The sequence below is a fragment of the Emydura macquarii genome, unplaced genomic scaffold (genome assembly GCF_026122565.2).
Source record: "Emydura macquarii macquarii isolate MOO-44397 ecotype Brisbane River unplaced genomic scaffold, CSIRO-AGI_Emac_v2 contig_2768, whole genome shotgun sequence".
Taxonomy (NCBI): domain Eukaryota; kingdom Metazoa; phylum Chordata; order Testudines; family Chelidae; genus Emydura; species Emydura macquarii.
In genome coordinates this window covers 43,077,842-43,105,724 of record NW_027132905.1, presented here as the reverse complement: position 1 = coordinate 43,105,724, position 27,883 = coordinate 43,077,842, and the positions used below count along the sequence as shown (strand labels likewise).

At 47.1% G+C, this 27,883-nt stretch overlaps 2 protein-coding genes across 2 annotated transcripts; one reads left to right on the top strand and one right to left on the bottom strand.

The window, feature by feature from the left end:
* Nucleotides 1–4,343: 4,343 nt before the first annotated feature.
* On the top strand, nucleotides 4,344–8,975 carry LOC137165527 (rho guanine nucleotide exchange factor 6-like). Its single transcript, XM_067566814.1, has 5 exons — nucleotides 4,344–4,471; nucleotides 5,691–5,777; nucleotides 6,951–7,026; nucleotides 7,661–7,737; nucleotides 8,379–8,975. The coding sequence occupies exons 1-5, from the start codon at nucleotides 4,361–4,363 to the stop codon at nucleotides 8,448–8,450; spliced, it is 423 nt and encodes a 140-aa protein (XP_067422915.1). The 5' UTR covers nucleotides 4,344–4,360; the 3' UTR covers nucleotides 8,451–8,975.
* A 6,610-nt stretch (nucleotides 8,976–15,585) lies between these two features.
* TNFRSF18 (TNF receptor superfamily member 18) lies at nucleotides 15,586–24,569 on the bottom strand. Its single transcript, XM_067567222.1, has 6 exons — nucleotides 24,410–24,569; nucleotides 21,710–21,853; nucleotides 18,517–18,604; nucleotides 17,935–18,032; nucleotides 17,159–17,284; nucleotides 15,586–15,713 (listed from the first exon to the last, which is right to left on the bottom strand). The coding sequence occupies exons 1-6, from the start codon at nucleotides 24,567–24,569 to the stop codon at nucleotides 15,586–15,588; spliced, it is 744 nt and encodes a 247-aa protein (XP_067423323.1).
* Between the last annotated feature and the right edge of the window lie 3,314 nt (nucleotides 24,570–27,883).

The following is a 27,883-nucleotide window of genomic DNA, read 5'->3' as shown; positions in this document are numbered from 1 at the left end:
TAACGGGACCACTGTCTCCAATAACATGACAAGTAAATGACCTCTCTAAAAGATCTGCATGGGGTCACTACCGAATGAATTCCAGTTGAGAAAACTCAGCTTGATGTCTTAGGTCATGTCTACACAAGAGCTCTCGGGAAAGTTAAGGTGAACAGAGGCAGCTAAAATGGGGATAAATAATACCTAATTGCTTGTCTCACCGCAGTACTGTGGTTAATTCGTTTGTGTTCAAAAAGCACTTTGAGCTCCTCTGAGGAAAGGTGCTTTAGAATGGTGATGTATTAATAGTAAAGATTTGCTTGAATTTTGATTCATCCCTGGACCATCCAGTAGACAACACTGTACAGCTCACAGCTACCATCTATAGCCCTTAAACAAACTGATACCTACTAGAACTATGCACACATACAGATATAATAAATTGTGCAGAATGGGGCAAATTTAATCTCTATCATGCTTCATTTTAAAAATTCCTTTATGTTTTAGGACGATGGTTATAATAAACCTTATTTCCACAGGAGATGTCCGAACGGTACATTGTGCTATTCTCCTTCCATTTGTTGATTCTGTCAGTGGATCACATGAAGAAGACGTTTGTCTACCAGGTAAAGCTCAGGATTCCCTTAGTACTGTGTAGAGCCCCAGTTCATTGGAGCCATCTGTTTCATCCACCGACACACCACGCTATCCCTTCGCTGTATGTCTGTGGAGCAAATGACTAAATATCAGAACAGGGGCTCAACTAGAAAACTCTCTAACTACAAAAGGAGGGTCCCATGCTGGGGAACTCCAAAGCAGAGGGAGTCCAGACCTAACTAACCATCATCAGGGCATGATGATGGGGGAAGGGACAACAGAAGGGAGAGATGGAAATTGTAGGTGTATATAAGTATGAGCTACAGCAGTCAAATAAGAGTAGGTTGCCCAAAGCATGGGGTGTGCTACTCTGATAAGGGTGGAGGAAGAAGGGACACAGAAGGTACATGACTTAGGATGGGGTGGCTTTAACACCACATGGCTGGGATGAATAATAACAATACACACTCTTCCATAGCGCTTTCCATCCCTAGCTCTCAAAACACAGATAGAGTTCATCCATCGACCCTTTACAAAGGTCGTCAGTATCATTATCCCCGTTTTACAGATGGGGAAACTGAGGTACAGAGAGGCGCAACGACTTGCCCAAAGTCACCGGCAGAGCCAGAAATCAAAGCCATATCTCCTGAGTGCCAGTCCAGTGCTCCAGCCACTAGGTGACACTGCCTCCCTTGAAAGAGGCGGGCACAAGTGGCATTTCATTTTCCTGAGGCAGGGGATCAGCTTTCAATTTGCAGGGAAATGCTGGCTACGGGGGAAGTAGAGTGTAACGCTATGCGAGTGCGAGATCAAGAGAGTGCAGGGTGGAGTTAGTCCCAACGATTGCGTTCTAACCGTAATTCCCCATTGCTGCAGGGCCTTCTTCCTCTCGCTGGGATGAGTGTGAGGGATGTGCCAAGCGCCACCGGCTGCATGTTCGAAATTACCGGTAAGCCTTCTCTCTTGAATCCACAGAGGCCTGCGAAAGGCTTAAACAGATGTAAGATCCCATTGTGGTGAGAGGGGAAAGAGGGCCACTTGTCTCTCGGCATTAATTCCCGGCACCACCTCACCCCTCGTCCCGGGATCAGGTGCACCCAGCCTGACCGCATGCAACAGGGATAAAGCCCAGGGTGGGCTCAGGGGATTTGGATTCCCAGTCGTCACAAATAAATGCAGCAGCCGCTGATTCTCAAGCCAGCAAAGCTTCATTGTTAATTGGGACCCTTCACGCTAAAGTCACCCTAAATTATAGATCCTGCCGAATCTGCTACCTAAAAGTGGTGAGCCCACCTGTTGGAGGCCAGTGTCTTTTCATGTAGCACAGGGCCGCTGTCTAGTTCTGACAGGGATAGCCCAGAACCCACCATCCCTAACCATAAGACGTGCATGGGCTTGCCTCAGCATCAGGCACAGAACTGGTCCCAAAAGAAAGGCCTGCAAGGGTAGCTATCAGCCTGTCAAGTCTCAGGGTACTGGGAGGAATTTACCCATCAGTTCTGTCTTCTTCCTTGGATCCTGGAGCTGCGTGTTTCCTTCCACAGGGCCCATGATCGAATCCAGGATCATCTCATGCCTGAGTCCAGCTGAATTCCACATCTGGGTTCTCAGCATCCAGCACCACATCAAGATGGCAAATGTCCACTGTCCAGCCAGCCCCAGCAATATCATTCCTTTCCTGGTGAGGCTGCTCTCCTGGTAGTGGTGGGTGAAGCCTGGAGTGGATGCAGAGTGAATGGGATGGGGGCAAGGAACGTTAGTGACTCCTGAGTGCGGCGTGACTCAAGCCCTGTGTGCGTTCCCGGGTGGGAGTATGACACACCAAGGCCAGAGACAGAAAAACCAGAGCCACGGACCCCTGCTGCCTTAAGTACAACCCTGTGCTACCTGAACTGCAAATAACAGTCTGTCATAGTGGCCGAGGACGGACTCTAGAGGGAGATATGATCACACGCAACAAGCCTGAGACCACGGCAGCTCCATTATAGACTGTGGAGAGCTAGCCTCCTAAACACACTTCTGACTTTCATGTCACTGGCATTTAGTTTTTCTAACTGGGTGAGATGCATTCAGCAGAACGACTGGTTTTCTGGAGCACAGGAGGGTGCTGTGATTGACAGACCAGAGGGAAATGCTTAGTCAGGCCAGAAATTCAACCTTCCTATTAGCTGATATCCCAGAAAGGAAGCTTTGGTCTTAAACATCTACTGGCCTGTACCATACATAGCCTCATAAGACACAGCGCAATGCCATAAAGGGCTACCAGGGGACATGGGACAGTCATGCATTTGGATGAGGAGTGGCATGTTTTATGCAGTGAATATTCTTAAGGCTTTTTCACCCTGTTCTCCCCTACAAATTCTGTCTTCATGTTTCTAACCAGGAAAGGTTCAGATAAGCCTAGAACCAGCCTATTCCCTCTCTCCTTTCTCAAACCTGACCAACTCATGGTTCAATTAAGGCTCCCCGTCTTCCAATCACCTGCTTAGAGTAAGGATGTTTCTGGACCAATTCAGCCAGGCCTGCAGGTTACCTTACAAACCCAGGGAAAGCTGACAAACCTCTGCTCACACCAAGTTCTTAGATTTTATTCCCCTTTTTAGCAATAACAAAACTACCAGTCCTATTACGTGACAGGGACGTTCTTTGTTTTCCCTAAACCTCTATAACAGGATGTATTAACAGAGCTTGATATTCTTTGCCAGGAAACTTTGTTTGCTCTTCTCCATCTCTCAAAGATTATACAGAGGTTATAACACCCACACAGGCCTATAAAATCTACCTCTGTGTTGCTCATACATCTACTAATGCATTGCTAATTGATTATTCACTAAATACAGATTAGGCCTGTAGTGTGTTATATGGAGTAAGCCCACCTAACCAGTGCTTAACTCCCTTATCTTTAGCAGCTCATTCCCCTTCCAGCGATGGGTCAGAGAGTGGCTGCTTCACCGCCAACCTGTGCGTCAGGCAGGCTCCTTTTCAGAGCAAGGCCCACTTCACGCCAGTCCAAGTCCGAGGCACCATATGATTGTCCCCACTGCTCCTATCGCACTAAAATATAGCTGTGCTCTAGGGCTTACAGACTGCATGGGGGACTGGACAACCTGGAGTGTGTGAGATCTGTGGGACGGGGAGAGAATAGACCAGAATGATTGGTTGGTTGGTTGATGGGAAAGGCTTTGACTAAATATTTCTCTCAAGTCTCCTGACAAAGGGGTGGGATGTTTAGGCTTATTTTTAGGACATTTAGAGACAGAGCATGAATCAGAACTCCAGGCCCAAACCACTTTGAATTTGGTGAAAATTCTCATTTGGATCAGGTCCGTTTCTCTAACTGGCCCAAATCAGAACCTCACATCACATGAAATGCCCCTTCCAAACCTGGGGGGGGGAGCTTATCTTCAGATGAAAATGGATGTAAGGTACTTATATGAACCCCATTCCTGTGATATCTGAGCACTTCACAATCAATAATAGCGTTAGCCTCACAACACCTCTGTGAGGCAAAGCAGTGATAGTGTTCCCATTTTGCAGATGGGAAACTGAGGCACAGAGTGGCTAAGTGACTTGCCCAAGGTTACACAGGAAGTCTGGGGCAGAGCAAGGACTTGAGCCCCACTCTCTTAAGTCCTATGCTAATACCCTAACCACTGGAACATTCTTCTTACACTTTCAAATCCCTAACAAGCACCACACTTTTATTTTTATTCCCTTCTGAATTGCATTCTGATCGGTCTCGGAAAAGTTGCCATGTGATGAGCAGTGGAAGAAACGGAAGCTGATGAAGCATCTGTTTTACAACACCATTCTGAAGTGGGAAGGGAAACCTATCCAGCACCTAGGAAGGATACACTACCTGGCCATGGTGCAGGTGGCTTACGCCTTCATGGGGGTAATGTACAACATCTATTGACCTAAAACATGTGGATCACCTTAGAAGGACTGGAAGCATCTGGAGCTTGGGTTCATATGAAATCACTATAATGAGACAGCCTGGGGTTCTAAGTAGATGAGTGCATATGGAAACTACAGCTGGTCAGGAATTTTTCAACCCACCAGTTTGACACCATAAAATGCCGATGCATCAAACCAAAACTGTTTGAGAAACATACATTTTTAAATGAAAAGTGTTGGGTTTTTTAGCCTAAATGACTTTTCACTTCAAAATTTTAGTAAATTTTAGACTAAAATAAAAAAATTTTTAAAAGGGGGGGAAATGTCAAAATTAAAATCAAACGTTTTCAAAATTGTCAAAACAAAATTATTTGCTTGACCCAAACTGAAATTTTTTCACTGTTTGATGGGTCACAAGAAATTTTGAGATTTCACTGTTTCTTCCCAATTTAAAATGACAAAACTCTTCTAAATCTCAAAAATTCTCATGGGCCAGGAAACTCTAAATGAATCATAAATGACTTGGGCTTGTGTGACGTTATGAGTCCATATGCAGTCTAAAGGAAAGCAATTGTCAGTCAAAAGGGCTAGTGAAAAAGGATCTTACAGTATTAAAGAGACAGAGAGGATTTGTATGTATGTAAAAGGTTCCGCATAAGGTATCAAGTAAATGTGATGTACATCCTATACAAACACACAGACACATGAGATTTACACGCAGCTATCTGTAAGATAGGAAATGCCAGCACAGATTCTGAATTGGTCAGTTTCATAAGCCTTTAAAAAGCTTGTGTATTTTCTCTCACCTATACTGTACTGGATGATGTCATTTATTTCTGCACCAGATATGGACTGGCTACAGCGCTTGCTTATAAACACCAGCTGTGTTCCTCATGAGATCCTTCAATGCTCTGCCAGGTCTGGCTAAGGTTAGCTTAAATAAGGTCTTTTGCACATAACGCCACGTAGTGGCTGAGCGGTATAATACAGTTTAGCATTCCAGTGCAGATGTCCTGCCAATATTTTATATTGTAGGTATAGCAAACGCAGGGAAAGTGTGTGTGTGTGTGTGTATGTGTCAGTGTGTGTAAAAGTGACCCTGATTTAGGGCCTCTCTTCACACCAATCTTACATCACTACATGTAAAACTAAGACTGCCCTATTAGGTAAAAGTCAGTGGCCTGGCTGTCCCCAAACTATTGTGTCTCTTTCTGCAGCACTTTGAAGAGAGGCTGCTGGTGCTGTTTCCAGAAGATCTGGTTTTCCTCTCTGTAGACAAAGAGAGGACAGGCATTGCGTATGAGGTAAATAATGAAGCAGGTGGAGGGACTGACTTGGAAAGAAAGGTTACCTAGTCTGTAGGGCAGGGTTAAGTGAGGGGGGAATCGAAGAACCATCCTATAGATGCTGGAAGGGTGTAAACACCAAGGAAGGAGAGGAGTTGATTCGGGTAGCCCAGGGAGGAATGATGAGGAGTTATGGGATGAAGCGAGCTAAGGAAAACGTGAACTTAGTATCAGGGACATGTCCTAACAGTGGGGGCTGTGAAATCTTCTCCCAGATGTGGAAGCCACAGTGCTTGGGATATTTAATACTAGACTGTGGGAATCCTGCCCTAGTCTAAGGAAATGGACTTGGTGACATCACACCCCTGTCTCATTTCCCCCTCTTCTCAGACTTGGCAGTTCCTAGTAACTTTCTGTCAGAGTCAGCGCAGTGCTGTATCACATGGCCTCCGATCTCCATTTCTGACCTAGCTCAGAGCTAACCCACAGGAGGCTCACGGTAACTTCAGCTCTTAAATTTCAAAGCGGTAGCCACATGGGTTGCAGGGCCGTATTATCCATTAGGCACAATAGGCCCAGTGCCTAGGGTCTACAAAACTTTCAGGGCCTACGAAAAAAAATGTATATATAATTTTTTTTTTAATTTAAAAAACTATTTATTAATAGCTTAAAATCAAATTAGTTATTTCGGTCGGGGGACCTACGAAGGCAAGTGTGCCTAGGGCCTACGAAGGTCTGAAAACGGCCCTGATGGGTTGGCATCTGTCCTGCTTATGCTGGCTGAGTAACAGAAACTGAGCACGACAAGGTGGGTGAAGTAATATCTTTTATTGGACCAACTCCTCTCCCACCTTGTCTCTCTAATATCCTGGGACCGACACGGCTATAACAACACTGCGGTAACGGAGGAAGTTACTTTCCAAACAACTGCAATTATAGGAACATTGTTGCATCTTTTGCTCCATATGCAACAAAAACAACATGAAAAAACCCACATGGGCAGGGCTGGGTCCTAAATATCCATATGTGCTAAATACACACAAACAGGCGAGGCCTAGCTACATACATCCTGCTACTCCTTATTGGGTTCTAGCAGCTTCTCTAACATAGCCCACCATGAGGACTATCAGAGGCCTGGTTTAGAGGGTTACGGCCCTGTACCCATCTTTCTCTTTCCTTTTTGCTTTGCAGGGAAAACTCCCTCTCGCTGGAATCCAGGCGAAGGAGAAATCTGCTGTGCTAGGGCGTCTGGAATTTGAAATCACAGGTATGTCAGGGACCGATGCCAGCCGCAGGGATGGGAACAGCACTTTATGCTGGAGCCTTTGTGAGGACAGATTGTGCCAGAAGGATTTTTACATTGCAATGGAGTCAGCTGTCCCTTTTGTGACTGGTTCATCCAGGCCTGCAGTAGGGTGGCCCTGTGTGAAGCCAGTGGGGCTACAGGTTTTGCCTGTGTCCAGCAGCCTCCCTAAAGAATCCTCTTCATAGTCATTAGCTGAGCCCTGTCTCTTCCCTAGTACAAGAGACTTTCTAGCTACATAAAATCAGCCTCCACTCCCATCCACACCCCTATGCTCAGCCTACAACCAAGCCCTAGAGCACCCTTGCACTTACTCCCACCCTCCTCACTCTGGCTATCAGGCTTTTATGGTCTTCTGTGTTCCCTGATTGGCTCATTTGCTCCAGCCCTGTGTCATTATTACTCCACCCTGTACACCTGTGAGAGGTCTGAGCAGGTGTGTGTGAGAGGGGGGAGTTAACCCTTTGCCTGCTGTGATGCCGCTGGGATACCTGTGCCCTCTCACAGCGTATGCTGATAATGCATGGGTCAAGAAGAAGGGTGTGCGTACTGTTCCTGCACCAAAACGTTCCCACATATCTCACTGCTCTCTTGGCAGGAAACCTGATGGAACCAATCCTGATTGCCTGCTCCACTGCAGAAGATTACGAGAAATGCCTCTTCTATCTACAAAAGGTGCTCGTCAGACAAGCTATTCAGATGCCTGCTTTGCTCTGTGGCTGCTGCTTTCCCAAACGGGGACTTTCCTAACTTTACCCACAGCTGCTCTCTAAGGCTTATCTGCCTCCTACTCCTTTTTCTTCCTCCCCCCGCCTATAAGGGTCCTCCATGATTCATAGCCAGTTAGCACTCAGGCTGACCATTCAGCCCCCTTGTAACTCATCCTCCCACCTAAAGGGTTCTGTGGGGGGAACCACAATTCTTTTTCCCAGTAAGTGTGGGTAACACACAATCAGCAGTGGGATTTGAACCCGCCATCTCTTCTGCAGAAAACAGAAGCCACCACAGCTTGACCTAAAACGCAGAGACCGTTAGCTAGTAGCTGTTAGGAGATTCATATGCTCTGTGGAGCATGCACAAAGGGGGACATGTGGCATCTACTGAGCAGTTGGTCGGCTGCCTATGTACCACGTCTGGGTTCAGAAAAGGGTGATGGTAAACTGGGATGCGCTGTTTTAAAAGCAGAAAAGCTTTGAGAACGTGGCTTGAGACTGGCTGTGCCTTTTCCGAAGGCTTAAAATCGTCAAAGCGCTTAAAGTCTTTCCAGCATCTTTGCTGAATTAATGCACTAATCTGCTGACCTCAATCTGTTCCAGCCCGAGCGAAACCTCGACACTGTGGCTGTCCAGCCACCACCCAGGGTGCCCAAGAAATCGCAGCAGCGTTAGAACTATGGAGCATATGGAAAAGGCTAGCAGTAACAGTGTTGCGTGGAGGGTCCAAAGTGATGGCTAAAGTCGCTGGAGGAAGGAGCCCACCACTGGCAAAACTAGAGCTGGACCAGAAACAACTCGAATCCAAACCCTTTCAAATTGAGGTTGACGCTGGCGTTCTAGATCTGAACCTACCCTGTTGGGCACGGGCCCAGGCTGGACTCATTCATTCGTGCACCGATTAGCTGCTGTTCCCTATGACCTACTGGAACCCCGTGGATATAATCCCAGTTGAGCACACTCCTGGGAGAAACCCTTCCTGATTGGATCATTTTATTTATTACCTGCTGCTTCCTGGAGAGAAAAATGATCTAAGATATAGTGTAAATATGGTGAATAAAACCCATCAGCCCAAGTCCAAGCTGTGTGCCGAACGGAGCATTCACGTTCTAGAGACAGAGCGTTCGTGGCCAGAAGGGCCCGCCCGATCATCTCGCCTGACCTCCCATAGAGTGCAGGCCAGCAGCACACGCGCACTAAAGCCAGCCCCCAGAATTAGACCAAAGCATGACAGCCCCTAGGATATGAGATTACTGTGTGCTACAGGAGGGACTGAGGTGCCCCAATGCCTGAGGCCCCTGGAATGGCAAGGAAAGAAATAAATGTGACCTACACGATGCAGAGAGAGTTGAACCCCCCCCAGGTCACTGCAAATCTGACCTGGGCGCAAATTCCTTCCCGACCTCACATAGGGAGATCAGTTAGACTCTGAGCATGGGATCAAGAACCAGCCAGCCAAGCACCTGAGAGAGAAAATGCTCAGGGCTACCTCAGTGCTCCGGCCCATCCCATCTAATGGCCCCTCTCCGGCTGTGGCCGCCCCTGGTGCTTCAGAGGAAGGAGATTAAAAAAAGAAAACCAGGATGCAGGGGGCTGGCTGAAGCCCTGCGTCTGAGCTTGTAGGAACATGAGATGTAAATCAGAAGGGATCCCAAGGCCTGCCAAGCCCTGAACCCCACCATCACAACCACCCCATTATACAGTCCCACCCATACATTTGGCAATCTCTGGCTCCAAACTAGTGACGGTGTTCGCCTGACAGCTCTTCTTGGTTGGCTCTTCCAGAACCACACTCCTCGGATGGTTAGAAACCTTCTTCTAATTCCCAGCCTGGATTTGTTCATGGCCTGTTTATACCCATTTTGTTCTTGTCCTAACATTGTCCCTGTAGCTTAAATAGTTCTTCTCTCTCCCTGGTGTTTGCCCTCTCCCCTGCCCCACCCCTGCTGTATTTTAAGAGTGAGGCACTTCCCAGGTCTGAGGCACCTCGCTACACCTGCCGTGGATCAGCTCCCTGAAACGACCAGCCTCTGACAACACAACATCTCTCTCCGCAGGCCTTACCCTCTCTCTCTATGGGTTAGCGCTAGGCGCGCCCCCACTCCCAAGTCCTTCGAGCGTCCCCCTGGAGCATGCAGCCCCTGTTCCACTGAAGACTCACAGAACTCTCAACTCCGCAACACCCAAAGGAAGAGTACATCCCCGCTTGCAAAATTCAACTCCGGATCCCCACGTTACTTAACACACGGCACTCACTGAGCGAGAGAAACTCCCACAGGAACTCTGCTCTCCGCTGTCAGCGGCTAACTCGCTGTTTGCTGCTCCAATGTTTGCTAGTGACTGACTGGTTTTTAGGTCAGTCCCTCCCCCCCTCTTATTACATCCATATTTAGGAGCCTAAAAGCAATGGTCCGATTTTTAAACAGGCTGAGCACTGCCAATTCCCACTGGACTATTCACATTACTCATGTAAGAGCTGCAGGACTGGGCTCTTAATTTTTGTTTCAAATGTTGCTCGCGGTGTTTCCAGAATGCAGCGAAATGTGAATTCTCCATTCAGAAGCCAGTGACCTGGGCTATCGTCTATAAAGTTAACCCACCACACGCAGTTTTGTTTCCCATCAAAAACAACCAAGAGAGCTTCAGGTAACTCAGGAAATGGTGTCAGTTTCTAAGAAATCTGCCTTGGGATCAGAGCTTAACCAGACTTCTGGTCTTTTCATGATATCTTGTGTATTTTCCGTAAACAGTCAAATCTGCCTTGGGAGACTCTTGAGGGAGTGATAAACATCAGGTGCTTAACACAGGTGGCTTTTCTGATGAAGAGAAGAACTGAACACAATATGTTTGAGAAATATTACGGGGCACTCTCTTAGGCTCAAGATGTTTTCCGGGGGGAAGGGGGGAAGGAGGATCTTGTATAGGTTTTGTTGTGTATTGTAGAGCACGTGTGTGCGTGCACATGCACGTGCGTGTGTAAAATTGAGAGAGGCCCAAAGCAGTAATTGAAACACCCTGGAGCTCTGGGAATTGGAACTGAAATGTAGACCTGAACTCAGATTCAAATTTTGCAGTGACACGAACACAGCGTATGGCTCCAAATAAAGTACAGATCTCTCTGAATGAAAACTGTAATGCCTGAAGATTTCTTTGCCTAGGTTCCTGCTGTTCTGAACTGGTCATTTTTGTTTTCTTTGATGCACGTCTCAAACACCTGTTGCTGAAACGTCCCAGGAGCTAGGGGTTTTCCCCCTGAATCAGAACCATGAGAAGCCAGGAAATGAACTGATTTTCCCAACTCTAAGAAGCAAGAAGCTTCCCAAGAAGCAATGCCAGGACTCCCTGTATCCAGGTCACTTTCCTCACCTGGGCCATGCTGTGAGGTGAGCATCAGGAGCTGCTGCTCTCTGCCCTCCTTTTACACGGCCCAAGCAGGGAAAGTGACCTGGATGACAGGAGCCCTGACGTTGCTCCTCGCTTCCCCCCCGACAGCCCCTTAGGGTGCGTGGAGGAGCAGCTTTCGAAGTGGGAGCAAGAGGCAATACCAGCCGCTCCGTGCATGCAGGTCTGTTTCCCCAGGTGAGTGTAGGAGGAGGGGTGCAGGGGTTAGGGGCAAAGAGGGAGTGAAGAGCTCGTGGGGGCCAGGGGCAGGCACCCCCGCGGGCGAGGGGGTCGCACTCAGAGGCTTGCTCTGTGAAAGGGGTCACCAATACAAAAAATGTGAGAACCACTGGAATAGAAGGTGATATTGCTGGTTTGGGACTGAAATGTGTTGGCAGAGCCGTTGGAGGGCACAGAAGTGGAACAGCAGGGGCGTGCTGAGGGTTAGGAACAAGGCGTATAGGGAAGAGCGGTGTGCAGAAAACGTACTCAGTCCAATCAAGAACACTGAGATAAATCCACCAAAATAAGAGAATTGAAAAACAAACACCAAAAGCCGCAGTTGTTCGGAATCTCTGCTAAATTCCTGTGAACTCCGCTGAGAGATTAGTCAGATCTAACGTTTATTTCGCCTTTACAAAAGGTCACAATAAGGTTTTTTTTTTTTTAAACACACATAGTAAACAAAAGGGCTGGCGAAGGGAAATGCAATACACAGATCAACAGCTTCCAAGAGCTCGTACCAGGGGCTGTAGCAATTGTCTGTGCTTAGCTGGCAAGTTGGAACAAGGAGTACATTCATTTTAACAGTAGCAAAGGAACCCCTGTGATAGCTCAAAGCGACGTCACTGCATCAGAACTTCAACTCTTGGACAAAAACAAAGTCACCTTTTGGGGTCCATTCCCTCTGGCTTCTCCAGGGCCAGCTCGAAACCAAATGGCACCCCAGTATCTTTGGGCTCACCCCTCCATTTGTTAAACTTTTGAATACCTTATTTTTTGATTGCATTCATAGCCCATTTCACGACTCTGATTCACAATTTGCATGCATGATTTATCCCTACATTTGCGATACATTTATCCCTACATTGCGATACATTTGCACGCTAGGATCTGTAAATCTGTATTCTATTCTCCCTTTTGTCGCTAACAATAAAAACAGCTCTCTGAGTCTGGCACCCCCCAGGCCTGGCACCCCAGGCAGTCGCCGTGGTCGCCTGCCCCTAAATTCGGCCCTAACTCCAGTTCACCCCACCTCCCACCCCAGCTGTGGATAGGTTCCGTTCTGTAGGAGCAGAATAAACCCTGTTTTTGTTCTAGTTTTTATAATTTTGCTGCCATGTCTGAGGACCCAGCTGTGAGTGTCGTAACCGTAGGAGAATTAATGGGAGAATAGTCAGATTTCACAGGCCAATGGGTGAAGAAGGCAAGAGTAAATATTGCTTTTCCGTAGTAAGAATGCTTCTTTGAAAGGCCTTAGAGAAGCGTAAAATCCTTTACAAACCCCAGGTATGTCACACACAGTGCCTCTACTGCTGACAGAGAAACAGAGGCCTGGTCTACTCTGCCAGCAAAATTCAGCAGCAGTTGACGGGAGATACAGAAGCTACGTAGAGTAGCTTGGGTATCTCCTGTCGACTTTCTAACTTCTTTGTAGTGCAGCATCCCCACTACGCTGCGCCAATGGGAAATGCCCTCCCGTCGACACAGCGTTGCTCTTTTTGCAGGGGTGGATTAACTCCGCCGACTTCCAGATCGATCGAGCGGGTCTCCGCTGCCACTCAATCAATCCCGCAGAATCGAGCCGGTGGTGCCAACAGCGCTGCCGTGAATGTAGACACACCCTGAGACACAAACAGGGTAAGTGACTTTCCCAAGGCCAGGCACCAAGACAGTTGCAGCATTAGTGGAGCCCCGCAAATCTGCAGGTATCCGCATCCACGGATGCAGATGTGGCTACCCACAAATCATTTTTGTGGATCGTGGATCGGATGTGGGCTCTAAGCCTTCGGCTTTCAGACTCCCCATCCTGCGCTATAAATCCAAGCCATAATCCTTCCCACGGGATCTCACCCTTACAGTTACTGCATCAACTCACCAAAAATTCTGTAACACACATGACCGGAAGCACGCAAAACAATGTTAGAACAAGGAACCTTGCTCTGGCTGTATGATGGTGACACGCTGAAATGATGGGAACGTGTCAGTGTGAGGAATTCAACGATCAGTCCAAATGATTATAAAATGTGTGATCAGGAAGTATAGAGACATACGGAATTGCTTTCAAAAGACTTCTGAGCTGATGAGATTCCTGCTAAACAGGCCTTATCAACTGGACTGCAGTACATTCTTTTTACATGTCTGTATAGCTAAGGATAACACAGTTTATTATCGTTTAGTAAGAAAAATGCCATTACTATTCACCATGCATTAGTATTTCCAGTGCTTGCCTTAATTTACACGCGTCACTTCATTATCTCCCCAGAAATCGGAGGAGGAAACTGACGTCCTGGTTTGAGGTAGGTGGTATTTGCATTTTCTTTATATGAAGTGTGACTCAAAACCTCATCCTGGCTCAGGAAGCTTTTAGTCATCAAGAGATTCCTCTCCCAGGTTACTGTTGTTTTCTGGGAGGGTGGGAGGGCAGAGCTGGGAAACTACGTAGCAATTAGAGAGTGTCAAAGAAAGACACCGAGTCTTAGCCAGTTGAAGCCAAAAGACCATATCTCCTCAGCTGACACAAATCAAGATAGCTCCATTAAAGGAGATTGACCCCCAAAAATGAGGCTCCAGCCTTTTAAATTAAGGCAGAGGTGATTCATTCTACCAATGCTGGTAGCCCATGACAATCTGAGGAGCCAGTCCAGTCGTCCCCAAACTCAGTCATCCTCAGCAGACGGGGTCACGGCCATCCCGGGCGTGCAGAGGACGCCTTTTTGCAAAATGCCTCCTCCGCCTGGCATGACCTCACACGCGCCGTATGTGTGTGAGATCGTGCAGTCCAGAGGAAGCCATTTTGTAAAGAAAATGGCCTCCTCCTTGTGGTGTGACCTTGTATGCACAGTGCGTGTGAGGTCACGCGGCAGGGAGGACACCATTTTTAAACAGCAACTTCCGGGCTGTCTGGGGTAGTGGGAAACCACCCCTCTGAAAATGGGGTCATGCAGGGAAAATGTTTGAGAATCACTTAGCTAGTCCTTTGGGGCACAATTTTCCCTTGGACCTGCCCAAAAATGTGAGTCCTGGCCTTGTTTGGTTTGCCATTTTCTTCTCCTGCTTGCTCTAGAAGCTGGGTGGGAATTATTTACAAAGCAGATTGTGTATGGTTGGGATTGCACGGGCCTCAGTTAGGTTTCTGCGGGGTTTTTTGTATATTTTGAATTGACTAGTTGTCATACCAAAATGATTGGAATTAAGGGGGGAAAACTTTTCCACCTAAAATAAATGTTCTCTGAGGTGTCATGGAACCCAAAACACCCCTGTGTTTTCCGATCTCTATGCCATGGCTCTTGCACTGCTGTGAGAATCTCTGCAAACACAAAAGCCTTTGATTATCTCCAGAGCAGGGCTCACAGTCCCTTTAAGGGATGCAGCACTTCCAGTTTCAGACTGTAAACTATATAGGGACAAGAGCTGTGCGTTGAGATTTGCACCTTCTGCAAAAGCTTCAAGGAAATCCTGTTTCCACCACAGAGAGCAAAATATGTCACAGGTTCAGGGGGAGCCCCGTTTTCACCTACAAATGGAAGGCAATTCGGTGCCAGTAAAATGCAATATAGTTGAATGCAGTACTGCACACTGTATCTGGTCCTTTGGCCACACTTTGTCCCCTTGCCTCCTTCATCTATGCCCAGCAGGCACCTACACCATCTGGGCAATATGAATACATCTGGTGAAGACTACAAGCGAGTTCCCCATGGACGTACTGACACGTCCAGGAGAGAGGCAACTGTAGGGCCTCATGGAGGGACCCTGACACGCCACTGAAATACTGTGCAAGCCCATTGGGGGGCCCTAAGCAGGAATATTTTTGCCCCTCCTCTCAATAAAAATAATAAAAAGCTAATGGGGGGTCCCTTGCGCTGCTCGAAGCAATTACTTAGTCTGCTTATGCCCGGCGCCGGCTCTGACTGAAATATAACTCGAGCATGGAGTGCCCAGGGAAATAATCAAATCTGGGTATTCTGGTCCCAAACTGAGTTCAAAGGGGCTTTGACTCAGAAAAGGGGAAACACGCAGCAGGTATTCTGGCTGCACAAAATGTCAGTTCGAGTTAGTTGTTCCTCAATTTCTGGTGCAAAATCTGTTACAAAAACCCCACTTCTTGCTGCTGTGTTTAACATTGCACTTTCTCCCCGTCCCGTTCCGTGTTTGGAAAGGCAAGGCCTGCTCTGCTTCTCTCGCAGCAGCGCGCACTCCCCCTGCAACTTCAGTGCGGGCCCAGAGAGGGGCAATAGGCGAGTTTGCCTCCGTGTTCTTCTTCTGGGAACTGGCAGCTGTAGGTATCTTCCACCAGGCGGCACGCAGGAGGACGCAGAGAGATGGGATGGTCAGGCTCTGCAGGGAACACACCCCAGGAAGGAGCAGAGGTTAGGTTTGTGTGTGTAAGGAACAAGGCCGTGCACTGGGGGAAACCACATGCCACGGGTGTCTGACAAGGGCACCACATGTGGCGAGGAATGAGCTCACCCGGAGAGGGCAAGGCATCGTATCACCTCAGAACTCGGAACAGGTGCAGGTGAGCCCCACAAATATCTCAGGGGCTGCAACCCGTGTGGAGAATAGATACGGTGTGCCATGCACCTCAGCGCAAGGGCTAGTGCCTCCGGCTTTGGAGCGTCTGCAGAAAGCAGGACGCGTCGAGAACCCCATGATAGGCCATCAGCCAGGGATCGCCTCGTTTCTGCCCTCACATGGATACGCACTCAAGCTCTGTCTCCCTCCCGGCCACACCAGCTCTCAGAGCCCTGGGGCCAGCCCAAGCCTGAACGCTACACTGCTCTTTTTAGCATTGCAGCAGGAGCCCCGCGAGCCAGTTGACTTGGGCTCTGAGACTCGCTGCCACGGGGCTTTTTTTGCGCAGTGTAGATGCACCCCGAGGCCCCTTTGCATTGCACAGACAGGCTAAATGGGGCCTTGGAGTGCAGGTGAACGGATTTACCTCCATTTAAAGGCCCCATTGCCCCGCTGCAGCTGTGTCGAGTGCCTTTTTGCAAACAAGAGTCTGCCCCTCAGTGTTGGGAGGGGGTCAACTAGATGCTGAACTATCTTATTCTTTTAGACGAGCAGTATAATCTTTGCTTGCTCATTCCCCACACACGCACGCAGCTGGCGGGCCACAAATTCTTGTGCAAGCAGCACGGATACATACACCGGTCCCCCTCCTGGTTGCTGCTGCATAAGCAAATCAGGAAGCAGTGCCTATCCATCCAGTGTGCTTCATGACACCCATCACGTCTGTACCTAGACGGCCCCCATTACTATTACATCTGAGTAGCTCACCATCTTAACATTTGCAATAGCCCTCTGAGGAAGGGACGGGGAGACAAATGCACAGGCAGGTTTACGGTATGTCTGCGCTGCACTCAGAGCTGTGATTTGCAGCTCGGGTCGGCATGCTCGTGCTAGCTTTAATCTAGCCAGCGTAGCTAAAAATAGCAACGAAGACCGGCTAGCACAAGGCAGCGATGCGAGTACGTATCCACTGCCCCAGCTGGGTTTGCACAGCCTGCGCGGACGCCCATGCTACCACACCTCGACTGCTATTTTAAGCATTGCTAGCTAGATTAAGGATAGCTTGGCTATGCCTACCTAAATTGCGATCACACCTCTGACTGCAGTGTAGACATAAATTAAGTGGTTTACCCAAGGTCACATGAAAAGTCTGTGGCGGAGCAGGGAATTGATCCAGGTCTACCAAGTCCTAGGCCAGGGCCAGACCCACAGACCCATCCCTGCCTCCCGTCAGCTACCATGAAAGAATCCATACATGATGCACTGACCTTCAACTATGTGGAGTTTGTCTTTCTTCAGTGTCCATATGCAAAGGTGCAGGAAGAAGGTCATCAGGATGAGAATGAATATACCCAGCGCAGTCAATATCGCCAGGATGATGGTGTACTTGGAATCTGATAAGGAGGGAGGGTTAAATGAAATACATGGCCATAGATAACAAGTAGCATACCCAGCCCTGTGCTACAGTGAAGCCAGTTCTTCCAAGGAAAGGAGAGAGAGGGACATTCATCCATGCCTGAATCAGGCGGGAAATTAGGAAAGTCCTTAATCAGGGAAAACCAACATTTTTCCATCAGTAACTTGAGTTTCCAGGTTCTGCTGCTAACTGATGTCTGGGTGAGTGGGACCCACAAGTGGCACGTGGTGAGGGAGTCATAGGCAGAAGGAAACTTGAATGTGAGTGACTAATCGCTAAGTTGTGTCTCTTGAGAGAGTCCAATTAAAAAGCAGCAGATACCAGATGGAAAACGCCGATAAGCTGTCTGCTAAGGAACAGTTATATTACCACCCCTGTGTTCCACATTTCTCCCTCCTGGCCCTTTGATGGTTATTATTATTAGTAATGTTTTCGTGATGTTCAAATCTGCATTTCTCAGCAGCTCATGCTGCTTCACAAACACCCTGGGGAACCCAAGGGTTATTTCCATGGCAGGCAACTATGATGGCACAAAGTCAGGACCACGCCTTTGCCTGGAAGTCACAACCTTATATGCCCAGAGGAAAGGAAGATTCTGAAGTAAATGATCTGCCATCCAGGATGTACCTTGCTGCTGGACTGGGACTACAGCGCTGAAAATGCCACATTCCACATTATGGGTACGGTTTCCTGGCCTGATTCTTCGTAATCCAGAACTCTCACAGCTAAGAAAAAGGGAAAGCATTGTTAGGAGCATCTCTCTCTCATTCTTTCGCTCCATTTGCCCTCCTTCTTCCCTCTCTCCCCCTTTGCCTGTCTCTCTTTCCTTTATTCTTTATTTGGGCAAATTATGGCTGCTCTCGCTAGATACACTGGACCAGTTCTGCTGAGAAGCTTGTTAAAACCAATCCTATCCAGACCCAGTTTCAAACAGTATCCACGCTCGTGTCAATTTGTGGCTTTGACCTGAAAGTAGGGGAAACAGAGGGGTTTTGGTTTCACTTTAAGATTTGCTAAGTACAAAACCAAAGACAAGATTCACGTGATATCCTGCCAAGCAAAAACACCTGCAATTAATGCTAGCTGTAAGAGTAACCCAGCAGACTCTTGGATAATCAATGGCTGTGGCTTTCCTTTTTTAAAACATTTAAGATTTAGCCACTTGGGGTGTATATCATGAATATTGCCAAAGAAGAGATGGATACATACTTAGTCCAAGGCCTGCAGCAGCTGTTCAGACTGTCAGAATAAGTTCCATAGCTACATGGTTCACAGGTGAATCTGAAGTGTTCAGTGCCTAGGAGAGAAAAGAAAGGGGATCACTTTTGGGCAGCAGCATTGCTGTTTGGGAAGACAAGCATGGTCCATCTTCAAGGGTTTTCGAGTAAACATGGAGAATGGAGAGGGATTCATGGGGCTATGGAAGAGGAGGTGGATGAGGCATTTTCTGGAACAAATAACAGAAATGTCCAAACCACAAGATCTGGTAATAATAGATAACTTTAACTACCCAGATATCTGTTGGAAAAGTAAAATGGCAAAACACAAAATTTCCACCAAGTTCTTGGAATGTATTGGAGACAATTTTTTGTTCCAGAACGTGGAGGGGGATAGCTATTTTAGACCTGAGTCAGACCAACAGGAAGGAATTGGTAGCGAATCTGAAAATGGAAGGCAATCTGGGGGAAAGTGAACATGAAATGACAGATTTCATGACGCTAAGGAAAGAGAACAGCAGAATAGGACAATAGACTTAAAAAGCAAACTTTAACAAACTCAGAGAACGGGTAGGGAAGGTCCCATGGGAAGAAAATCTAAGAAATGAAGGAGTTCAGGAGAGCTGGTGGTTTCTCAAAGACACAATAATAAAGGCATAACTGCAAAGTATCCCGATATGAAGGAAAAACAGGAAGAATATTAAGAGGCCAATATGGCTCCAACGGGAGCTCTTTACGGGCCTGAATATCAAAGAGGAGTCTTCCAAAAAGTGGAAACATAGACAAAATTGTTAAGGAGGATTACACAAGAATAGCACAAGCGTGTAGGAACAAAATCAGAATGCTAAGGCGTAAAATGGCGACAAAAGGGACATAAGCAGCAATAAGAAGAGGTTCTCTACAGGTAGATCCTCTGTTAGGGGAGACGTTGGCAGCGCACCAAAATGCTCAGCTCACTGCCATTAACTGGAATACCAATGATCATACTTACTGCCCAAAGCAGCTAAACTAGTAGACCTGTGCAGCAGCCTTAGCATAACTAGGCAGGCCAGGAGGGGAGAAGGGTGTCCATAAGCGGGGAGCAGGACGCTGCGGCCTTCCTCGTTAAGCCCCCTTTTGGAATTGCTGTAGTCTGTGTCTTTAAAAACACAAATCTAGCTATATCTTTGGACCGTTGTTCTGTGGAAATACAGCTGCAGGACTAACGGCTTAAAAGTGCTTGCTTAATGGTTGTCCTTTGATTGACATGTTGTTGATGTCATTGTAGCAGTTACGAACATAAGAGGGGTAGACAGGTCTGAGGAATTTGGATTTGAGCTTCTGGGCATCGCCTGGAATCCCCAGTGACAGGCGGATAGTTGGCCACTTGAACCTTGTCGATGGACCACTCGTGACCCCTCCAGACTGTGGGTAACTATTGTTTGGGGGCACGCTGACCTTTTGCATATCTGGGTGTACTAATAAAATAGTAATTTTTGGATGAAAGCATTTTGGGGTTGTGCCAATCTTTAATCAGCTGGCTGTGCGATGTCTCCCTCTGATTTGTTCCTGACACTGCCTCACAAAAAGTACAGTTACCCAGAGCTTTGGGTTGAGAGAAACCTGGGAAACACCTCTACTTCGCGGGGGGAGAGCTAATAACTGATGACATCAAGAAAATTGAGGTGTTTTTAATGCCTATCTTGCTTCAGTTTCCACTAAAAAGGTTAATGGTGACCAGATACTCAACACAATATTAACAAGGAGGAAGGAATGCAAGCCAAAATAGAGAAGTAACAAGGTAAAGAATATTTACATACATTAGATGTATTCAAGTTGGCAGGGCCTGATAAAATTCATCCTGGGGTATTTAAAGAACTAGCTGAAGCAATCTCAGAACCATTAGCAATTATCTTTGAGAACTCCTGGAGGACGGGGTAGGTTGTAGGTAGGTTGTAGACTAGTCCCCTAAGAGGAGGTAGTTGGAACTCCATTGTTTGGGATGTTGTAGGGAGTAAATCAAATAACATTTTGGTTCAGGTCAAACAAAACGTTTCATTTCAATCATTTCAAAATGTTCCATTTCAATTTTGACCTCCCCTCTCCCCTTTTTTTTAATCTAAATGTTCTACAATTTCAAAACAAAAAGTCCTTTAGACTTGAGAAACCAAAACGGGACATTTTGAAAATCTCAAAATGAAACAGCATATATCTTTCAATTGACTTTAAGGGAATTTGAATCAGCCCTCTGCTTAAAATCTACCTATTTGGTTGGGTCCCATCACTGTAATATCTAAGCACCCTTGCATATACCTCAACCCACCCTGTGAGTTAGTATCATTATCTCTCTTTTATACATAAAAAAATAAGACAGGGAGAGATTAAACCTCTTTTTTTCCAAGATCACACAAGAAGCCTGTGTGATGCCAAACTGGGACTTGAGCCCACATCTTCTACGTCTTAAGCCAGTGCTTCAGCCATACCACCACCCTTCCTCTATGATTCACTGTAAATTAAAACCTGCTATTCCAATCCCTTTTAGTCCACTCTGGTTTTTTTAGTTCCCTTTTCATTTCCCTTCTTCGTATACTCTCTGTTATGCCCAGAGCTATGCAGAATATGTGCAATCAAATCTGAAACCTTCAAAATTTATGAAATTGGATTAATGCCATGAAAAAAAACCCCACCTTATACACTTGGCTGGTTTACACTCAGAAAGAGGACTCTGTTGGAGTGAAGTCTGACCTCATTTTTCGCTCTGTCCATCCATCATTTTTATATCACACTCCTCAGTATGATTTATGAACACAGAAAATGGTTTTATTATTGAGTAAAATGACAGAGACAAGTTTTTGCAGCAAAATGTGAAGAATTTTCACATTTTGCCTGTGTGGCTGCAAAAACCACATCTTTTGGGGTAAAAATTTCACAACACCCTCCCTACGCCACCATCATCATTTCAGAGCTGCAAAACAGCCCAGAAAAAGCTAGCAAATGGTTTTTCAGGATGTGAAGTGTTTTCTTCATGGACTTCAACTACTTCGAAGCTGAGCCTCGGCCTGCTAAGCCATCGCCTCCTTACCACCAAAAGGCTTCCAGAATTCATCCGGTAGACTGAGGCTGTACGTACAATGTCTGCCGACTGACTGCCCTTCCCACCTTTATTGAGCTCAACTAGGCAGACTCGTTTACGTTCCTATAGTTACCTGATTTGTTTAGCTCCGTCCCCACCTTGCACTCAGGGAGGACACTGCAGGTCGTACAGGGTCGATTACTACACTGGTACCCAGGAGAACACTTGCAAGCTGGTGGCAGGCTGTCAGGACATGGATCTGAAGGGCTTCGTATCACTGAAAAAACAAGGAGTTAGATTTTTCTGGTGTAACAGAGACCTGAAATTGGCTTTTGCTATTTAGCCATGGGTGTTACTGGGTGAGGCTAGAGAATCTCCTTCTAAGCAGGATGGTGCCTCTGGGAAGGATATATAGACATGGGGCCAAACACGCTCTCCGTTACACTGGTGGAAATCCAGAAGGACACTGTTTCAGTCAGTGGAATGACATTGAGGTAAAATGTGGAGAATCTGGCCCACTGTGACTCCTCCAGCGTATTGGGGTGCCTGGGGCCAAGTATGTTTTTAAGGTAGGTGAACCCATGTGTAGCCTGTGGCCCATATGCAGCCCCAGAAGTCTGTGGCTGTCCCCACCTTTAATGGGAAACCGCAACCAGTGAGGACTGTTGGGTCCCAGCATGCAACGTTTCATATTAAAAAGGTGGGCAGTTGCAATCTGCTTGTACTTAATGCGAATTTCAGGCCTTGGGATTGTGAGGTGATGGGTGCTGAGCACCTTCAGCTCCCAAAGAGGGCACCACTCAGGAACAGGCCCTCCAATCAGCCCTTGTGCTTCCAGTCCGTGGTCAATGCACTCCATAGTTGGCAAAGCCCCTGGGTCAGAGGGTTGCCCGGAGGACTACAGGCCATTAGTGCCAGAGTGGGTTGGGGGTTCCCTCCCCTTCTTCCCAATCAGACATTTGCTTCCAAAATATATTGACAGAGATGGCTCCAAATCAAAACCAAAGAGCCAACTCCCTCCGCCTTCAAAATCTGGAGACTCTCAGCTCCAAACCCAGATCTAAACTCTGCGGCTTACGCCCAGCTCTAATTTCTGACACACCCTAAAACAAAATAGAACAGAGAAACTAATGGTGAGAGACTCCGGAGTTCATGAAAATGAAGGACTGATCACATGAGCTAGGGCCAGGGCTTGTGACACCACGCTCTGGAAGGCTGTTTAGAGGAAAGAGTTTTCCATGTTTACCCAGCGGTTTGGTGACACTGTGGGCTGTACAGGGAAAGTACAAGTTAGTGCCACAGGACGTCAAACAAAAAAAGATGTGTGACAGTGGTCAGGCAGCAGCTATTTCCTGAGTTGATGCTAGAATGTCCAGGGATGCTGGGGGATTCACCTGAGACTTCCCAGCCCACCTCTCCCTCACTGGCCCTTTTATTTTTTCCACGCTTGGATGATTTGGAGCAAAAATAATGGCACGACTTTGGCATGTAAAGAAAGTGAATCAAGCACAAATGAGAATTCTCTGTGCCTGTGAATTATGGGGTAACAATGAACCACTCCCGACCACCCTCAATTCCCAGCCAAGTCAAGTCACTCAGCCCCTTGCCGGAAAAAGGCCCTGGGGTTGGCTGAGCTGCCACGGGCTGGCCCAAGATTACCCACCTCTTTCTTCTGGTGAATTTTAGCTTTGGTGAAAGATGCCGGATTGGCAGACAGCCCTGGGGACCTGACACCCTCCATGCACAGAACAGCATGGGCAGCAGCTGCATGCCTCACACCGCCCCCCCCCAGTGTGACTCCATGCTGCCTGGGGGCTGAAGGGGAATTCTTTCTCCTTGGCCCATTCAACCTGTGGCCTCTCTGCTGAGACAGTCAGCGCGGAGGTGTGACCGACAGAGGTGGATGTGAGAGACTGGGAAAGTGAGTTGAGATCCACCTACTCACTTAACAAAAGGCCACTGAGCTGTATTGATTCTCAATGACTATTTACCTGGGCTGGGTTTAAACTGATGAATTAGGAGGAAAAGATTCCACAGCCCTTCGCCAACCGCCAGTCACTCCCTAGAAGACTGAAGCACTGAAGAGCTAGGGCCCCTTTAAGTCTAGGTGTGCCGGGTCAAGGGTACGTCACTGTTTGAGAGCATCACACCTTTGCACTGGTCCAGAATCTGAGATCACCTTCACATAATGCCACAAAACCCTTGTCTAGGCAGCAAAACTGCCTGCGAGAAAAATGAAACACCACAGCTGATAATGTTGCCATGACTGTATTTGCCATTACACCATCCAAGGGTAAAATTCACAATGGCTTCCAGTCCTGGGAAGAAGGCTGGGAAGAATCTGGCTCTCTCGCTTTTGGTCCTGCACATTAGAGCATTTCTAACCCAAATGCAGAGGATGCTACTACCTTGTTGGCTGCGAAATCTGACACCTGAGAATGCAGCAACTTTAATTTCCATTGGAATCCTAATGAGATCTGGGTGTGGCCCAACTTGCTAGAAACAAACAACCCCTCAGCTTTGGGAGGGTTCTGCATCCAAAGCCAGCTCCAAATTTTGCAGCTAGATCCTATCTCTGCAAAGAGACAAACCCAAATCCCACACTGGCAAATATTGGTGGGGTGCAGGCAGGTCCAAAATCCACACCACAAATCTAGTCTGATTTTTGCAGCTTTGCAGCTGATTTCTGATCATGAGAGAGGGGGGAGCCCTTGTTTCTACTTTCCTTTTCACACACATTGCTGCACTGACATTTCCCTCCCCCACGTTTAGTTACTCCCTGCTCAACATGCAATGTGGAGAAGACAGAAGGAACCTTCCCTCACCCCCTTACCTGAGCTACACTTGGGGCAGGGTGGATCGCCCGGCCTGGTCACCCCTTTGAATTCCTCATTGGGGCACTCGGTCGCCAGAGCCAGCCCCACCCACAGGACCATCAGCAAAACCAAGCAGGTCCCCTGCCTGGGGCGACAGTGTCTTCTTTGCTCGGCCATGTCTCAAGCGGCTCTTCCTGAGGGTTGCTGTGGCCCAAGAACTTCTGCTAGGCTGTCTTCAGCTCTGCCCTTGCCGAGTGCCTTCTGTCTCTCTGGTGCTTTCTGAACAGGCAGAGCTCTTTTTGTAGCATGTGGCTAACGCCTACATGTGGTTTTCTTCCTGAATATACAGTTTCTGTTTCAAGGGGGGTAGGTGGGGAGCAAAGTAGCGTATCAAGAAGGCTTCATTATTTTAACACAGGACAAAGTAGCTGGAATTCCTACTAAGGAGAGGGGTAAGGGGACACTCCCAAAGGACATCAGGAAGGATGGAGCATCCTGGAAGCATCAGGAGCAAATAAGCAACACAAACTTGGATTTTCAAAAGGGCTTGTCTACACTTGATAGTTAATTTGGATTAAAGAAGGGTTTGAAGGTAAATCCCAAAAACTATTCCAGCATCCCTCCTCATGTAGACAAGCCCGGGAAGTCCAGGTTTTCAATCTCTATTGCGTTTAGTGGTTGATGTTTTGGGGATCGCCCAGACCAGTAAGGGGTTCTGTCACCGCCTGCCTTGTAACTTTGGGTGCCTTAATGCTGTGTTGCTATAGCTCAAAGCCTTGATCCCCCTGTACCCAGGCTACAAGCATAAAGGTCTCACCCTGGCTTCCAGCAGCCTAGTTACTCTCTGCAGGATGACCTCAACACCCATTCCAGTCCTGAGTAATCCCAAATCCGGCTACCCTAGGGTGACCAGATGTCCCGATGTTCCGGCTTTGTCTTCTATAGGCACTTATGACCCACCACCCCCCATTTCAATTTTTTCACCCTTGCTATCTGGTCACCCTAGTCTAACCTGAGTTCTTAACTTCCAGGCTATCAGACTTTTCCCCTCTGGTTCATCACTCCTGAAGGGGTGAAACCTGCTCCTCAGTTCTCAGTTCACTTTGGGGGACACACTCCACAACAGAGACCTGTCTGAGGTAAAACTAAACCAAAGGTTTATTTTAAGAGAAAAAACACCAATTCACAAGAGGAAATAGCAAATGGGAAGCAAACACAGAAAAGTTACACAGAAAAGAAATGTAAAGATACAACCTCAGGTTTTAGATAAAAATGCCTCTTCTAATGCAAATTTCCTATTGCCTTTGCTCAGTTTCCCAGTGTGCCCCTTAGCCCTAAGTGGGGAGCCAATCTTCACAGACTTTGAGACGGTCCCTCAGTTCTGGATAACCTTCACTTCAAATCCCTTTCCTTTTAACTGGGTTTGCAGATTTGTCTGAAAGAAAAGAAAGAAAGAAAGAAAGAATAATGTGGGGGAAATTCTCTCCTTTCCTTTCTTAGTTTTCCAAGACTGGGATTTTCTTTTCAGTTTCAGTTTGTTTCAATGTTTTCCCAATAACTTTAAGGGTCCTTCACTTGTCTTTCTCTGAGTTGTGCAATGCTAAGTGCTTGGAGCTGGTCTTGTCTGGCTTGGGAGGTTGGCTGACCATCTCTATGTTGTGAGGTGGAGCTGAATGGTGGAGTACAAATTATGAGCAAAGTTTTATCCCTACACAAATATATCAATTCACAACCATAGTCTGTATCTGCATCACATAGTGACCATCAAATTCAGAACATTACAAGCTTTCTTAGGAGACCTTACTTGACAGTTTTAATACCAGTTGGTTCAATTGCTTATTCTCGGTGGTGCAGATCCCCTGTTCTCTCCTGGGGTGTCTGGACCCTGATCATCACAGAGGTGTAGCAGGGAGGGGGCAGCATGCTAGGACAGATGGGTCATTGGTCTGATCTGGGGTGGGGATTGATACCAGGCTAGATGGACTCATGGGTCTGACCTGGCACTTCATATCTTGTGTCTCATCATTTAACTCCAGGAGAGCTTGACACCTCTCTCAACTCCAACATGGATTTCGGCTGGGGAAGGAAAGGCAAACTTTGGGCTTTTGCTCCCCTGCTCATCCCCACAGGGGAATCACTGACTGTGAATCCTTCTGTGATATCCAGAGAGAATTTCCAGCTGCTCAGAGTCAGGCATGGAGCTCTCCCTGGGGCGCCAGGGCTGCGTGTGGCAAGAGTTCCCTGAGCCCTGTCACTGCTGCCCCATCCCTTCCTCCAAGCAGGGGCTAATCAGCAGATCCCATGGGTCTGTGGACCAGGGTCCCTGCGCCAGTGAAGGTCTATATTCATAGAATAAAGAGCGGTGGAGGATGTATTGAATAATTTATTTGACCAATTATTTTTGGACTAATCAACTAGCTCTAACTTGGGAATCTATTTATTTATTGCAAAGAGACACAGGCTACAAATCTAGAAGTCTGATAAATAAATGTAAAAGCACGGAGCAATATTATACCCCAACATTCTCAGTATAGGAATTCCCTTCTGTGGCACAAAATGTCTAATTCATGGTCATACCTGCTTCTCAGCTCACACAAATGCCTTCAGAGACTTTCTAACCATTGCATTCCTAACCATGGCATACAAAGCACAATCATGCAGCTTTTCTGATTCATTTGGTGCTTAGTGTTTACAGCCATCTTCAGTCTGGACCAGAAAAGTCATGAATTATTGTCCACTTCCTTACAACCAACGGCCAAGTCCTGAGCTGGTACAAATCAGTATCGCTCCAGTGAAGTCAATAGAGTTGAGCCCATTTACACTTGCTGAGAATCGGGCCCTCAAGCTGTAACTTTCAACACAACAGCTGATCAGGGAAGTGTCTGTGTCAAAGTGCTCCACTGAGTGCTACTTGAAGTGCTCCAGAACTATTTGGAGAAGCATGAAACAACTTTTTGTTTCAAAGGTAGAGGAATTAACCAGGGGAGCAGCCAATTTAGACTTAATTCTGACCAGCAGGGAGGAATTGGCTGTGAATCTGAAGGTGGAAGGCAATTTGGGGGAAAGTGATCTTGAAGTCTATTCAATTCTATTTCATTCTAAGGAAAGGGAAGTGTGAGAACAGCAGAATGCGGACAATGGACTTCAAAAAAGCAGACTTTAACAAACTTAGAATACAAGTAGGGAAGGTCCCATGGGAAGAAAATCTAAGGGGAAAAGGAGTACAGGAGAGCTGGCAGTTTCTCAAGAGGAAATATTAAAGACTCAACTACAAACTATCCAGATAGGAAGGAAAGACAGGAAGAATAGTAAGAGGCCAATATGGCTCCAACAGGAGTTTTTAAGGTCTGAATACCAAAAAGGAGACCTACAAAAAGTGGAAACATGGACAAATTGCAAAGGACAAGTGCCAAAGAATAGCACAAGCATGTAGGAAGAAAACCAGAAAGGCTAAAGCACAAAATGAGTTACACCTAGCAAGGGACATAAAA

Bases quoted from the DNA above. Each gene is read 5' to 3' on its own strand.
- TNFRSF18 (XM_067567222.1), bottom strand. From the start codon at position 24,569: ATGGCCGAGCAAAGAAGACACTGTCGCCCCAGGCAGGGGACCTGCTTG. The intron at 18,605-21,709 runs GTAACTATAGGA...TTTCTCTCCTAG, and splicing joins GACGGAGCTAAACAAATCAG to GCACTGAACACTTCAGATTC. The intron at 15,714-17,158 runs GTCAGTGCATCA...TGTTCCCTGCAG, and splicing joins CAAACTCCACATAGTTGAAG to AGCCTGACCATCCCATCTCT.
- LOC137165527 (XM_067566814.1), top strand. From the start codon at position 4,361: ATGAAGCATCTGTTTTACAACACCATTCTGAAGTGGGAAGGGAAACCT. The intron at 5,778-6,950 runs GTAAATAATGAA...TTTGCTTTGCAG, and splicing joins GGACAGGCATTGCGTATGAG to GGAAAACTCCCTCTCGCTGG. The intron at 7,027-7,660 runs GTATGTCAGGGA...CTCTCTTGGCAG, and splicing joins TCTGGAATTTGAAATCACAG to GAAACCTGATGGAACCAATC.